Genomic DNA, 15,632 nt, shown 5'->3' with positions numbered 1-15,632 from the left:
GGCAATGCAAGAGGAAAACGTGAATTCCAGCCTTGGCTAAACAGCCACATATGTACGTACTGACCCTGGCAACTGCCTCTGTGCACAGACAGACTCACCTGTTCAGATGGTAAAGGAGGATGAGAGTTCTTCCATGTCCATTAGTGCAGCAAGTACAGGACATCTTTACATAATCTGCCTGATACCATCACTCAAAGCTGTCCCTTTGACTTCTCAGCTGACACGTAATGGGAGGGTTTAAAACAGAAAGAAGGACAATACAGACAACTTGTTTTCTCTGCACAAGCTGAGAGCAGTACAGAGGGAATTTTATTGTCTAAGTGTCAAAGGAAGCAGGAAGAAGTATCAACATGAGGGCCATGGGAAGTGCAGTAAAAACTAAATCTAAATAAAAATTCCGTGTTGGCTACGTAAGAACACAGAACCACACTGATTAATTACAAAAAGACACACATGATACTGTTCTTAAAGAAAGAAACTTTCCATTTCTTAGTTCTGAGCTGTACCAGTGCTAAAGATGTAAATGGTTTTAGAGCACCCTGTCAGTGCTGGAGTAGAATACTGATGTGCATGGAAGGGGACCGCTCTGGTCCCACTAGCACCATCTTAACCCTGACCTGGAGGGAAGCTCTGCTCTGCAGAGATTATAGGGGATTCAGTAGCCTTCTGGGCCTAAACTGAGTTGCTCATGAGCAGAAAGGGCCAGGGCACCACTGAAGGAGAGTGGTCATGATACAAGTAAACACCTGCTCAGAAGACACACAAAAAGATTAAATTCCCTAAGTAGTTCAGCTTGGCTATAGAGGGGCCATCTCCACCTTGCTCTGGGAGAGCAAACATCAAGCCAGAACAGCACTTGCTTTGTTAAGTAAAATTACAAATCCATAATGCAGCTCCAAATGTTGTCAGAACAACAGTGCAAGGCCACTGGAATGTGTGGGGTTATTTCAGCCAGACTTGCACACACGGTACACCTGGGACACCCCCTGCCTATGCCTACTGTCTGATCATCAGCACCACTTGAAATACTTCACTCAGAAGAAGCAGGTAGTAAAGCAACCACCCAAAGTGATTAGCCAGAGCCACTGGAGCAAGGTCAGGCAAATCTAATCCAGACTCTTGCCTTTTGGCAAACAGGAGCTTTCTTCTGTTCATTATGGTTTCCTAAACTTGGAAACCTTAAGGACAGTCATGTTCCAGTTCATACAACACCACATATGAGCCTAACTTAGGGGGCAGGCACCTGATTAAGGCTTTCACCTGAAATACTTAAATGAAAATACATCCTGCTAAGCAGATTTGAAAACAGCAATACAGCTACTATGTGAACAGAAAGAATGTTTCAACTACAGTTCTGGAGTCATTTATTCTAATAGATCCAAGGGTACTATGTACTGATCCATACCCTGGCCCACAGGTAAAATAGTAACTGAAAAAAAGGGCTCTACTCCTACCTAAAACACTTGCTAACACACTTCAAGTTCCTAAAGATTCCTTTAGCTTCTACCAGTTAAAAAATAAGGCTAGTGTGTCACAAACTGATGGACACCCTACCTTGCACTTTGATATACAAAGTATGTATCAGAATGATGCTGTAGCAGAAAGTGTGGCTCACTAATGAATCCGCCCATTAAAAAAATGCAGCTGGCCAGGTATCAAGGGACTTGTCTAAAAGTATATAAAAGTATAGAGGGGCTCTTCTTTCAAGGTTTGCATTACATTTCAAATAGTTTCACCAGTAACAGGTCAGCATTGTCTTTCAAAGCTCATCTCAGCTTTACATACAACGCAGGCAGTGTCTATCCATTCCCACTGTACGAGCATGGTTCCTTTCCACAGAGTTCACAGGACTTGCACTGCAGAACTGACATCAGGTGGGACCTACTGGACAATGAAATTTACACCACAGAGCTACATGAGAGACCCTATTAATATTTAACAGTAAAAAGTTAATAGGACTCCTTGAGATTCATCTTCCCTGTTCTGCAGGCACTAAAGGAGTATGAGTTACATTGTCCTTCCTTCTCTGTAGCTCTAAAGCCAGCAGAAGTGAAAAATACTCTCATCACCAGCCTTTTTTCCTTATAGTTAAAGGCAGACAGACCAGAAACCAGACCAAGTAGATGGGAGAGGAAAGGAGTCGAAGTGCTACAGTTCGTCTTGCACTGTATCCTTAGGTTTCTTACAGCATAAAGTTAGATTGCATTAATCTCGCTGTCATGGAAGGATGTGGTCTTGTTTGTTAGGAAGGAAGCAAAGCTTTGTATTGAAGTGATTCATCCTGTTACAAAGATGGGGGGAGCAAGAGCAATACAAGAAGGGGAGAGCTCTATGGCTCTTTTCCAGTTTCTTGTACCATCTGCTAAACTGGAGATACAGAAACAGTAAGGAGCAAGAATTCTATTACACAGAGAAACACAGCAGAGGGCTTGAAATAGTAACCCTAACAGAGGGCACTTGTCTGCTCCTGTGTCCATCTGTGTCCATCTATCAACATTAGATACAGGCAAAGAATTAAACACTTTCTAACATACATAATTGTGCAACTAAATCTAGAAAGAGGATGTTCTTGTCTAGCTGCATCTGAGGATTAAGAGACCTTGAACTCTACCTGTCATTCATATCTTAAACATCCATTTCCTTTAGTTTTCTAAGCTATTGGCCTTGGTTACATCCTGCAGGAAAGCACTTAATTACAAAGTCAAACAAAGCATTTTGTTTTAAGCCATTCTGCCTTGGTTGTCTAACTCTGCTGAACACCCCTGTTGCCCTGCACTCAAGAAAGCATCGTTAACTTGGAGCTGACCCTTCACTTGTCCCATCTGTTTTAAAGTCTTCCTCCCACCCCCACATTTCCACTTTCCATCTAAAAAGGCTCAAGTCTGTCCAGTTATTCAATGTTCTTTGTATTAAACTACTAATTACTCTCAAGAGCTCTCCAGTTACTTTGAATTAACTAACCAATTGACTAAACAAAGTCATGGTGAAGATGCATTCTAGCCATCTTTTATAATTTTTTTTTTAATTCTGGATTTCATCCACTTTAATAAAACCTGACAGTCAGTCTCTCCTTGCTGACTGCTGCTTGTATTTATCATATGATTCACAGTGGCATCTGAACTTTCAGTCTGCTGCATAGCAAACATTTTACAAAGGCAGTTTGTGGCTTCCAAGTGGCCCATATTATTTATAGGTAACTGTGGTGCCTTTACAGCTAACATCATTGTTAGCATCCAGACACTAGATGTTCATTTACAGCCACACAAAAATGACCAGAGGACATGTTCAATGGGTGCTTGGCTCACTGCTGCTGTTAACTTCCATTGTTGCTTGTAGCTGGAATATAAGGGAATGGACAGGTGTTGCACTGCACTGTGGAAACTGGCATCCTCTTCTGGATGAACCTTCTCTTGGCTCAGCAGCAAGTTCTGCCACCTTCTTACAGATTCTCCTCCTGGTTGTAGGGCACAGCAGAAAAGTACAGACTACAAAGGGAGATTGGAAGGACTGACTGCAGTGGTATGGATATGCCTTGCAAGTTACATCACAGCTAAGGATGTACAATTAGGAACCTGTAAGGCTTGAGTTAAATCGCTTGTGGGTGGTGCTTCGAGGATTAACTGCTTTAACAGGGCAGAAGAGCTGATTTGTTTGGGGTTAAGAACCCATTCTCTGCCACCAAAATAGCTCTGCTTATTATGAGGATGTGGCACAGGAATACTGCAACAAAAAAACTAGTAGAGCTAAGCTCCATCATGTTTCTAACAAAATAAGAAAGGATAATCCTGGTTCTAACAAAATTAAACACATAGTATTTCAGAAAGTTCAGCTCCTTCTCAGTGATGTGATAAGACTGTTTCTCTCCATGATATTCCTACTCCCAAGCTCAGTTTTTGCATCCCTTAGATCCATGCATCCAAATCACTTTAAGACCATGCTGTTCTGACTTCTGGAAATCCCACTGTTCCCATGCCTTAGGCCTCAAACAGAGAGGTCTGACAATACTCCAGATTTCTGACAAGTATTACACTACTTAGTCAGTAGTACAACACTCCCCCAGAAGAAGCAGAGGAAGTCAAGGCCACAAATGGCAGAAAGGCCCAGCCCATTGGGGAAGGTTAGTGTAAGTGGTGCTGTTACATACTGCAGCTATCCAAAGAGCCAGAACACATGCACAGCTCTGGCATTGGTGTGGGGAACTGCTTTCAGGAAGCTCCAGGGTGACCTGTCAGGAAAGCAGCACCAATTTCCTCCAGCAGAGCTTCTCACAAACAGGTGTATGTAACTCTGGCACTAACACTACAGGGAAGAAAGAGCAAGAGCCTTGTGAAAAGAAGAAAATGCTTGTAAAACCCGTTCACATTATTACATCCTTCTTTAACTATTTACTCTTAAAACTCATACCTCAGTGACTGAAGTGCTTGCCACAAGCTTTCTGAGTAGCAGCCACTGGAAATTAATAGAGAGAAGGCTGATGAAGAGACGATGTGAAGTTCAGGTTTTCCACCAGCCCCCACCTGTCCCATCTCCATTGCTGGAACAATTGAGGTCTCTGTGCCTGTTTCCATGCAGCTGTGGTTTAGGCATATCCTGATCCACTCAACCACCGAAGGACCTACAGCAGGAGTTCACCAGCATTCCACTGTCTACCCCCTCAGAGACAATGAAATGCTTTGAAATAGGCAGGACATACATACAAGATGTGTTTTTTCTGGATGAGAAGGCTTTGTATGGTCAATCAGGCTGAGCAAATTCAGACCTATCTCTCACAGGAGTAATTCTAAACAAAGTGTTTATAATGACAAAACCAGGAGTTTTTGTACAAGATTCAGAGCCATCCCATTCCAGCATCACTTCTCCCTCAGGCCTGCAGACCTTGCAGGGGTTGAAGACTTCTGTACAGACAGGGAAGAAGTACTGTTGACAAGATGTTTCATCTACTTGCTGTCAAGGCAAAGATAGCAAGTCCACTGATGCCACTCACTTCATATTCTTCCTGAAGAAAACTCCCACTAATGTACAGATTTTTTTTCTTTTCTTTTTTTTTTTTCCTTTTTTTTTCTTTTTTTAAAAATACTTAAGTGAATTAAGATGGTCACCTCTCCCAGAAACAGGCAGGCGAATCCTCTGGGACCCATGGGATCCAGCTCTGGGACTGGCCCACTAGTAAGTACCTGGGAAAATCAGCACTCTCTTTTGCTCCCACTCCCCTGTCCCATTTGTCAGAATCACTGCAGGTGGATCCAGGTCCCAACTGTGGCCAGCAAGAAGTCCGTGGAGCCAGGCATACAAGGCACAGCTCTCTTCACACCCGGATCTGGTACCCATTGAGGTCTGGCATGGCTTTGGAATCAGCAGGCTTCTTCTCACCAGATGGCCTGTGAGCAAAGAGGGTAACAACTCTTCAGAAACTGTTTTCAGTCAGGTGGTGCAGCACATAGAGATGGCAGCACAGGAAAAGGTACACAGAGCTTCAGACTGATCCTGCACTACTGAGGACATGACTATTCTGAAGCCTCCAGTAATTCTCCCAATGATCTCAACAGAACAGAATGCAAGTTAGGAAGTAGGAGGTCCACTCTGGAACTCCAGGTTATTATCAGGAAAACAATCTTGCTGACAGCAGAATATGTTTTGGAATCTCTCTGAGGACAGGTCTGTGAGACACCAGGGCTCAGAGCCATGCGTAAGGTTAAAAGTCAGCTACCAACATCATTGTCTATTTGAGCTGCCTTCCTCCTCCCTGCCAAAACAAGCAAGCCTAAAAAACCCCAGCTGCCCCCTCAACTGCCTGAGCAATGGTAAACTCACAATGGTACTGACTAGGGCAGAATGGTACTGATGGTCAGAGAAATGTCCACTGTTCTAAAGAAACCCAGTAGGACAATGAGAAGGATCCAAAACCAAACAGCAAGGTGGAGTCTGAGTAAAAGAGAAGTTCTAGATAGGTCTCCTGCCCAGCAGCCACACTCACCGTCGGTCCCCACGGCTGTTTCGCCGATGGGGGCTGGCCTGACCTCTTTGTGGGGAGGAGACATCTTTTTTTCTGTCCTTGGTGGGAGATGGTGGTCCAGTTCCTTTCCCAATCTGCCAGAAAAATAAAATTAAGAGCTACGTGAGCAGAAAACCAATATGAGTAATAACAAAACCCTACAACAATTTATTATATGGGGAAAAAAGACAAAAAGGCAAGGCAAGTGCATCAAAAATCCAAAAGCCAGAAAAAACTAGTTACAGAGAGAGCTATGGCTCCAAGGACTGTATACAGTCCAACCTAATCACAAGTGGAGCAGTGCATGAGCATCCATTAGGGGACCAGGCTGTATACAGGGGTGGTATTCAGTAAGAAAGAGGCCCCAACCTCCAATTCACTTTTTACTCCACACATCTAGGAGAGTTTCCTGTCACTTTATTCCCCCAGGACACCAGCAGCCAGGCAAGACAGTGGATGTGGCAGTGAGTTACTCCATCCCCGCTACTTACCTTCAGCCTCATATCACGGGCGTGTCTCTCAAGCTCTTTGCGGAAGTCTTCCCGGGTTAGCTTGTCCAGATCCAGGACGGAGCGCTTCCACTCAATCTGCTCCACGCTGTGTGGGTCATGGGACACGCAGTGGCCCAGCTTCACCTTTTTCAGAGTGTGCCAGCAGCGGCGATACGCCTCCTCGAAGTCAAAGATGAGTTCGCTCAGTGTGCGGAAGACAGGGGCTTTGTACATGAGCTCCTCCCGACGGCTGATGCCCAGTGCCCCGTAGCGGCCGCCAAAGTTCACCCCCAGCACGATGTGTCGGAAGTAGTTCCCTGAGAAGTGGGTTTTGAAGCTGATGGGGAAGCGGTCCAGTGTGGTCATGTTGTTGGTGAGGTAACTGACAGCAGCCACTGTTCAGGAAATAACCGGTGATAACAGGTTCCTGACGAGGCCCGTCCTACCTGCTCCAGACCCTCCAAGCCTGCTTAGCAGCCTCCCCATTGATTCAGGAATCACACAGACAGGAATTGTTCTCCAAGTCAAGAGCTCTGCTCATTGCAAGCTGCCCTAATTTCATCGGGATTATGGGGAAAACAGACTTGGCCTCTTCAAGAAGACAGCCAACAAAGAGAAGTTAATTTCGATGCAGTTCTGTGATGCAGAAGTTGCAATGCTGGCACCTTAAGAGTATTGCATAGCTCCCAAACTGTTAACACTGCAGCATTATTCCTCAGTTTGTTTTAATCTCTCTCACTAGTTACTGTTTCATACACCTTCAGGACAAAAACTCACCAACCTCCATTTTTGAACCATTCATTGACCATCTCTGCCCCTCTAGGTGCATGAAGAAACTTTAGTCCAAGTACCACAAACTAAACTTGGAAGATAGCTAGGAAAGATGTGTACTTAAAGATAACACACATCTAGAACTAATAAAGATATTGCCTAAGCTAGTAAGGGACATACACCGTAATTAGAAGTTGGGGAGGACCCGTAAGTTATTTTAATGCAGAATACATGCAGGTAGTAAGGACACAATGCTATCCACAAACGATTTCCTGACCTAGCTAGTATTTTGGCTCCTCTTTAGATGTTCTTTTATCTTTTACTATCTTATATGGCTGACTAGAGCAGCACCACCCTTCTTGGTGAAAGAAGAGCAACTCCAAAGGACTAGTTCTGATAGTTTAGAGAATTGCTTGGAATTGGATTTCATTGGTGGGGTTTTGTGGGAGAACTGGGGAGGAAAAAAAGAGGAATGTGAGGCTTGGTGACAATATTATCACCACCCTCAAAGCATCACAAGCAAGAGAGCAGAGGCAAAAACACAAGGATGGGCAGACATGCAGAACTCCAAGAGGCAAGGATACATTCCCAGGATCACAGCTTCCAGGCATTTTATTGGCAGGGCCTCTTTGGTCATTTCTTTGGCCAGGTCCATCAGCCTGCAGAGTGGGACAAGGGAAAGATGAGGACAGTTAGAGGGCTTGTGCTATGCAATGTGGACAGTTCAGCCCTTTTACACTATATTTATAAGGTAGGTTTCCAGGAGAGAGGGTGGTCCACTGAGGATAGGGAACAGAACAAAGCATCTTCTTTAAGAAGATATAAAATCCAAACCAGTTCCCTGCCACATGCAGTTGTTGCTTCCAAGGAATTCACTTCAGTGGGTTGCAGCAAAACTGTTTACTGGCCAACCTGGATTCTCAGGGAGACCACAGCAGCAATGTGTCCACAAGTAAAACCCTGAAAGGACCAAGAACCAGCCGTGTTTGCCACACTACGCTCCAGGACAACAAAGCCTTCTTCTCTGGCATTAACCCTGGTCTCTGTTCAGTGAGTACCATGAAGGAGACATTGGGCTGATTACAAAACAAGGCATTTAGACTCACATAATCTGTGGACTAGACCAATAGTAAGAAGCCAGTTTTGGAAGATTCTCCGTATGCTCTTCAAGAGAGTCAATGAACATCAGGCACTTATTGCCAGGAACTTCTGGGGCACTGCAGTGAGGAGAATACCCTTTCTTGTTCAAAGTATGAGTCACCAAAAGCTTAGTGAGCCTAGATTCTGCAGAGGCACTCACAGAAGCTATGAAATCAGACCTGTAAAGATACTTGGCTTTCATAAAGCTTTTGTAGAGCAGGGCCTATTTTCAGAATCCCTCAAAAGTTCATATAGTTACATTCAAATTAGAAGCAGGCAGAATATACACATTTTTGCAATACATTATCTTTGGTTTACTGGATTTACTGATTCATGACAAAAACCCCATCACTTTATTTCTTGAGAAAGACCAGACACAGCTCTGCCCCAGGCAGCAAACAATAAAGTTACCTAAAGCAGGGTGCAGCTGCAGTACTGAAAGCCCTGAGTGCTACTAGACCTTGGGCAGGGGATGGAGAAAAAGCAGTGTGTATAGCAGGGCTCCAAAAACAAAGAAAGGATTAAATGCTGTAGAGGCTGCCAGCACTTACCCAGTCAGAGGTCTGCTCTTCTTAATCTCAAAGAATTGTGTCCCAGTGTGATTGTACCTGGAAGCAAGAAGTTAAGGGTTTGGCAGCTTGGAAAGTAGAGTTTGAAGAAAACTTGTCTGATGGACTTTCATGTTATTGACTATTCTCACAGCAAAGTCATGATCCCACAAGTGTAGCAGCAACACAAAAAAAAGCCTTACCTCCTTTTCTTGTAATTCTCCCATTTATAATTCCTCCTTACTTCCACTGTATTTCCTTGTCAATTCTTCTCTTCCTCATACCCACACATGGGTTTCCACTCCAATTCCCAAAGGTTCATGCTGACAGCACATGCTCTGCTCAGTTTTCTAGTTACCAGGGCAAAATACTTCGATAAATCTTTTCCTGCTCCAATCTGCACATAATACATGGAGCAATGGAACATTCATGGTACCTTATTCTAAGATTGACCGGGATCCAATCCAAAGCACAAACACCCTGGATGGGTGAAATATGCGAAAAGATCGACCTTACCTTGAATTAGAGCTGAAGCCAGAGCTTCAGCTCTAATTAATCTTAAATTAATCTAATTAATCTTAGAGATGAAGCCATCTGTATCTCATCAGTGTTTACATGGCATATACCTGCTCTCCAGCACAACAGGAATGGAGAAGTCTCATTCCCAGAACCCAGCCACACAGGCAGCTCTGCACATGAAGGGGCAGTGTAGCACAGACACACCAAAGCAGTGGGGCTGAGTGTTGTTTAAACAGAAAAGAGTGACCGAGTAGGATGACCTGAGAAGGTTTGCCCAGCACTACAACTCACCCACATGAGGTGTTGCAGTTTGTAGTACATCTGACACCTGCCTGTCAGGATCTCAGATATGTGCATTTTAATGAAAATACCATGGTAAAGCCTCTGACCTAGAAGAGTGGGTAGTGGGGAAAGGCCTTTGACAACATGCTCATTTGTTACATGCAGTGAACAGAAGGTAACTTGGGCAAAAAAAGAAACAAAACAGAGCAGCAAAACAAAACATTATCCCAAGTCCAGCTTCCTGTTTTTAGGGAACAAGTTTCAGTTCTTCTCCAGCTACAATAGAAGAAGCTTTTCTGTTTGTCACAGGTAAAGAAAGTCCTCCTGCTCTTTCTTCCTGGGTTATCACATCAGTGGGTAAGGTAACAGCAAAGGATACTGAAGCTCCCTGATGTAGCGCTGTACAGCTTCCAGGCGCTCAGGGATGGGGGTGGATGGCTGGAACACAGGCACACTTGGTATGGGAATCTGAAATGAAGAGCAGAACATAAATTACTACTTCCAAAACTCTCCAGCTTTTTGCTGAACTCAGTGGCACATAGCTACAGGGAGCATGTTCCTCTGAAACCAGGCCCTTTTTGCTGTCCTAAGTGACCACACCAGAAACATTCCTCTGTTTCCACAATGGAAACTGGGAAGGGATTCAGAATGAGGCATCACCACAGAGCTGCAAGAGAAACCATGTGAAAAGGTCCTGCATTGGAAGAAATAGATAGAATTAACTGACAAGGCAAGATATGAGACAGGAAAGCTATCATCTGAGAGAGCGTGGCCTCATTTGAGTATTGAAACTGAAAGGCATGAAACAAAAATAAAAGAAAGAGGCAAAAATGGACAATGAGTTTTCCAATATCACCAGAGGGTGGAACAGTCCAGCAAGCAAGGGTAGAAAGGTCCTTCACTGCTTCCTGGCATTTCAGATGAGTTTGCACTGACTAGGACACAGGCTTGACAGCATGACTCCCTGCCCTGCAGTGTCTGGTGTTTTGAATTACATGGTCAGAGAATGACTTCTGGATGTTCACTTTCAGACTGCTGTCCCATTCTGAGGCCTCAGCCTTATGAGTGCAGTCAGATTTTCCTCACCATTTTCACCATTTGCTCCACAGGAGATAACTGTAGGCTTAGCAGCAGCTGAGAAAGTATGTCTAAGGAAAGAGTAGGGATCTGTCCACAGGACAAACAAAAAGGAGAAGACACAAGTTTGTGATGACTGACAGGCTTGGAGAAACAGCCCAATATTTTCTCTCTGAAGGACAGCTCAAGCCTTGCATGTACCTTGCCAATATCAGACTGCATCTTTCCTCAGCTGTTTGGCTTTTAACATTTCAGTTCCTCTTCAGACTTGCCCCAGAGCTGGCCTATCCACAGCTATGAAAGAGTGAGCCAGAGCCAGTTCTTCCTTTGAGCCTTCCACTCTGCTGTCAGAACTTCCTCTGCTGGATGTGGTTTTGCAGCCAGTGGTACTGCTTTGTGCACCCTTCACATGTATTTCTGTGGCCACTCATTTCCATGTACCTCCTTCTTCTGTCCTGTGTTGGTACAAGTGACTGGTGAACCAGGTCAGGCACCTGGAGCAGCTGAAAGCTGAGCCAGCAAGCACGGGTGGTTTTCAGCCAGATCAGTTCCCCGTCTGCCTTGCCGCAGAGTTGCCTTCTGTTTGCGCTCCCCACGGCACCAGGACCGGAGACTGTGGAACCTTGAGATGGGCTGTGCCGCCTCTCACATCGAGCAGAGGCAGCGGCTGCCTCGCTGCCAGGGGGCAGCACGGCCGCGGTGGGAGCAGCTGTAAAACTGGGTTTGTTCAGCTGCAGCAGGAGCACGGAAGGCTCCAGAGTGGCACGGGAATGGAGCTGTCTCTGGAAGTGCACGAGCTGAGTCAGTTTGGATGCTGTGAGCTGACACACTGAGTCATAGGAAATAATTTACAGGCAGAAACAACGAAAGAGGTAACAATCAGGGCAGGCTGACTGTTTAACTTTGTTTCATTTCTTCAGCATGGAGACTTTGATGCTTTTGAGTGGAGACAGACAGATTAAGTGCATGTTGACAGCACAGAATAATGATTCTGGGTAGTAGCTCCTCCCTTTACTAGTACAGACCCCCAGATCTCCTTTTCCTCAAAGGACTGTGCAACACTGAGGCAGCACAATGGCAATCAGTTCAGCAGGGGACTAGTTAATGTGGAAGAGCCTCCTGCACCTCAAGTAATTAAACTGATGAAAGTACACTGTGCTCTCTCTCAGATCTGGGCCTGCAGCCCAGACTGGGCTACAGTTTCTTTCTGCATTGGGTCTATAGCATTTTAATAGGGCAATAGAAGCAGAAGGAGAGGAATAAGGTCTCCATCCCTCAATTCCACACTGACAAGATGAGAGATCCTCACACTTTTTTCTTCCCCAGCATCATCCACTGCACATCTCAAAGGAGCTATAAATATTAGACAGTTTTCACAGTCCTTCAGAAAGTAGAGAGGAATTTATTTATAACAGAAAAGATATGAAATCAGCTCTATTTGGACTTCCCTTTAGCTATTCTGAAAGCTGGAGAGAGAAAAAGGAAGAGAGCCTGGATTTCCCAAAGTATATAACCTCTGCCAGGCTTAGTAGACCAAGTGAACACACCTTTGATCCCTCATCACTTGTGTGGAGTGGCTGCATCACCCCCCTCGTAGATTCATGCAGCCTGGCAGGGATATGCATGGGATTGGGACTCTGCGTTTAGAAAGAGGACCCTGAGAACAACCAAGATTTTCTACACTAAGTGGGCCATAGTGTATGTGAAGAAAGGCAGATGGGAGCGAGGCACAGGCAAAGCTCCACCCTCAGTGCCATCACAGCTGTGGCCAGCCTAGTTTAGAGCAACAGTTTCTTTTACAGTACTTATGTGTATCCACCCACCTCCCTACTCTTCCTTCTGCAAATAACACAGGAGCAATATCAGCCTGGTTGAAAGCCTGACTGAAGAAAACATAATTTTTTTCTGGCTCTCTCGGTCTGAATCCATTAGATGCAACTCTTCCTGTCTTTGCTCTCATAACCATCTCATTTAAAAGCCATAATTTCTTTATGAGCCAAGCACACATCACTTTGTACTTCCAGCATGGGCTCATTTGATGGTTCCAGCAGCTTGAAGCAAGGCAGTGCCACACCCTGTTGCTAGAAAGAACACAACCTACAGGAGAATGGCACTTTCAAGCCTGCTCACTTGATGCCCACTCACCTCAAGTCTAGTGGAAAGAAATGAAGACTAGAGGAGCTCTCTGAGCTCTCAGACCCCAGTGAGAGACACAGCCCCTGAAGCTGATCTGTAAATGTGTCTAATCACAGCCTCCTCCAGTCATCATTTTATAGCATTCTAGTTTATTGACAGCTTCTTTGAGAGTTATTTTCCCCAACGCCCAATGCTGGCTACGATCCATAGCCAAAATTTTGGAGTAGGCAAGTCACTGTCCCATTCCCAACACCTAAAAAGGACTATTCACCCTCCAGCACACGGAGAGAACATGGATTTTCAAAGGAGCTGACCTTGCAGAGTACACTTACTGCCCCGATTCTCATCTGTTGCACCAGCCTTTCAAAGAAACTTATGGCACGGAGACAAGTGGTGATAAGCAGCCCTCAAAGAAAAAAATATGTCCCTGCAGAGAAGAAGGAGCTAAGGAAACAGCTCATCCATCCTTGTGGTTTCCTGAATTCCAGTATCCTCCCAGCTATATGCCAAGTGAGCTTGGGAATGGGATCTCAGATGGCAGAGTGCTGAATACAGTTTATAGATCTATTTCCCAGGGATGCTAGCAGGTGCAAAAAAACCCCTCAGCAACTGCAAACCCAACAATCCCCAAGACAAAACAGCCCAATTTTGCCTCTTATTCCAAGAGCTCAGACCACTTGTGTGCCCTGACTGTAACCCTCTTGGATGAAGACTACAAAGGGAGAACAGTGGAAGTTCTTCACATAAGACCAAAACAAGGGACTGAACACTGTATTTCCACCCCCCTGTCATTCACTGGAGTCTTGTTTGTCAGCTTCTTTCTTCCATTTCCCTCACCTTTTTGGCCAAATCAGTCCTTATGGTTAGGAAATTAGGTAGTGTGTGTTCTGACTGATCTGAAACATGTTTTCAGCCTTTACCTAGGCTCAGGACAAAGTCAGAGAGAAGGAAGGAAATCTGAAAAGGAAGGAAAAGTCTAATGGGGTTAGAATAGGGACTGTAATCAGGACTCGGGATTTGTTCCAGTTGCTGCCACAGATGCCTATGACTCTTTACTGCACAAAGGATGTTGCATCACATGCTTCTCCAGAATTCCTCATGGAAAGCAGTATGGATTGTCTGTGCACTATATAATAGTGTGTTCTTCCATACTTCAAATTACCTTCCCAAGGAGGTAACGCCTTGCTAAAAAAGCCCGAGACAAAAAGCTTCATCTTTTTGTATCTGAATTTCCCCTATTAGAGTGATGGCAATACTCTTATAACCTGCCAGTGGAGTGACACACCAAATGTTTGCAGCGTCTTTTGTTCACAGTATGCCAATAAAAGGGAGATTTTTCTCCAGCTGAGATGCAATACAGACAGCAACAATCACAAGAACTCACATTCAAATGTTTCAGTATGGTACAAGGCTCAGTGAAATGGTCAGTGGTTCCTCTTTTCGTAGAGTTCTCTGCAGCAAGGCCAGAAACGTGCTTGGAAATCACATTTGACCCTACACCAGCAATACGTTCTGCAAGCATTTGCTAACTCCTCTTAAAATCCTTGGCATCAAAAGTCTTTTTTGACAGACACAGTTCTGTTCCAGAATGGCTTTTGGTACGGGAGACTGTACCCAAATCAAATTTCTTCAGGTTCAAAGGCTCACCTTCTGCCTCAATCCACCACAAGTATTTGGACTCTTCTAAATTTAACCCTCCTCATCTTTTCATCATTTATCCAGTCTTTCTCTTCAGGCATTGCCCATTTCCCCCTCCCCCTCCAGGCTGCTCACACATTGGCTACCTGAAGTCCGTTTCCCAGCCAGGCCGCAGAAGCGGTGCTGCTGGCGCACCAGCCGGGGCACAGCCCGCAGACCCCCGCTCGCACTCCGAGTTACAGCCCGGCTTTGCTTCCGGCAGGAGCAGCCGCGGGGCCCGTTTATCCGAGGGATCGCTCCCGAGCCGGGCAGACCGGCCTCCCGCGGGGACGGACGGGCGCCTCCTCGCAGCGGGATGCCGCCCTTTGCCCTTCCCTTCGTGCGCCCTGCGGGGGACGGTCCGCCCCGGGCGCTTCCGCTGGGACCCCGCGCCGCAGCAGCCCCGGGGTGGGGGGGTCTCACCTTGGGCAGGTCGGCGGCGCCCCGGATCCTCTGCGCCACCCGGTCCCCCTCGGGGTGGATCCTGCCCACATGCCGCCACATCCGCTCCCAGGTGGGCTCATCCACGGGCAGCCCGCCGCGGTTGACGAAGAAGGGGACACCGCCGTCGCGAAGATCCTCCTCGCCCTCCTCGTCCTGCTGCTCCTCGTCCCGCGGTGCCGCCGCCTCGCCGGACGGGGGTTCCCTGGCCGCCGCGGCCCCGTCGCCCCCCGGCATCGGCATCGCCGCGCCCGCGCTCAGCGCCTGCCGCCCGCCGCCGGGCCGCCGGGGGCCGCGCCCCGCATGGCCGGCGCTCCGGGCGCGGGGCGTCACCGCCCCCGCCTCGCCCCCGGAGATATCAGAGCGGAGGGCTCGCCGCGAGAAGGGGAGAAGAAGCCGGGCGGGGCGGTGCCGGGTGCCGCATCAGGCCGCCGCCGCGGCGAGGGAGGCGCGGGCGGCCCGAGCGCCCGCGGCAGTGACGGCGGGCACCGCGCGGGGCGGGCCTGCCGCCGGGGCGCCCCCGCCGCGCCGCCTCCCGGGCGCTCCGCGGGGCGGGCG

General features: G+C 46.7%; 1 protein-coding gene across 3 annotated transcripts; it reads right to left on the bottom strand.

Moving 5' to 3' along the window:
* Positions 1-268: 268 nt before the first annotated feature.
* Positions 269-15,457, bottom strand: VASH1 (vasohibin 1). 3 transcript variants are annotated; one of them, XR_010080571.1, is made up of 8 exons: positions 15,057-15,457; positions 10,123-10,211; positions 8,946-9,002; positions 7,839-7,913; positions 6,484-6,865; positions 5,975-6,087; positions 4,405-5,378; positions 269-4,323 (listed from the first exon to the last, which is right to left on the bottom strand). XR_010080571.1 is itself a non-coding variant. In XM_063399050.1 (7 exons), exons 1-7 carry the CDS (start codon positions 15,315-15,317, stop codon positions 5,306-5,308), a joined length of 1,050 nt encoding a protein of 349 aa, XP_063255120.1. In that variant the 5' UTR covers positions 15,318-15,457; the 3' UTR covers positions 269-5,305. The 3 variants fall into 3 exon arrangements, 1 of the variants encoding a protein (XP_063255120.1); XR_010080570.1 differs by having other exon boundaries at positions 269-4,299; XM_063399050.1 differs by having other exon boundaries at positions 269-5,378.
* Between the last annotated feature and the right edge of the window lie 175 nt (positions 15,458-15,632).

The sequence above is a fragment of the Prinia subflava genome, chromosome 5 (assembly GCF_021018805.1).
Source record: "Prinia subflava isolate CZ2003 ecotype Zambia chromosome 5, Cam_Psub_1.2, whole genome shotgun sequence".
Taxonomy (NCBI): Eukaryota; Metazoa; Chordata; class Aves; order Passeriformes; family Cisticolidae; genus Prinia; species Prinia subflava.
Note: the sequence above shows the minus strand (reverse complement) of the source record. Positions and strands in the feature narration are given on the sequence as shown.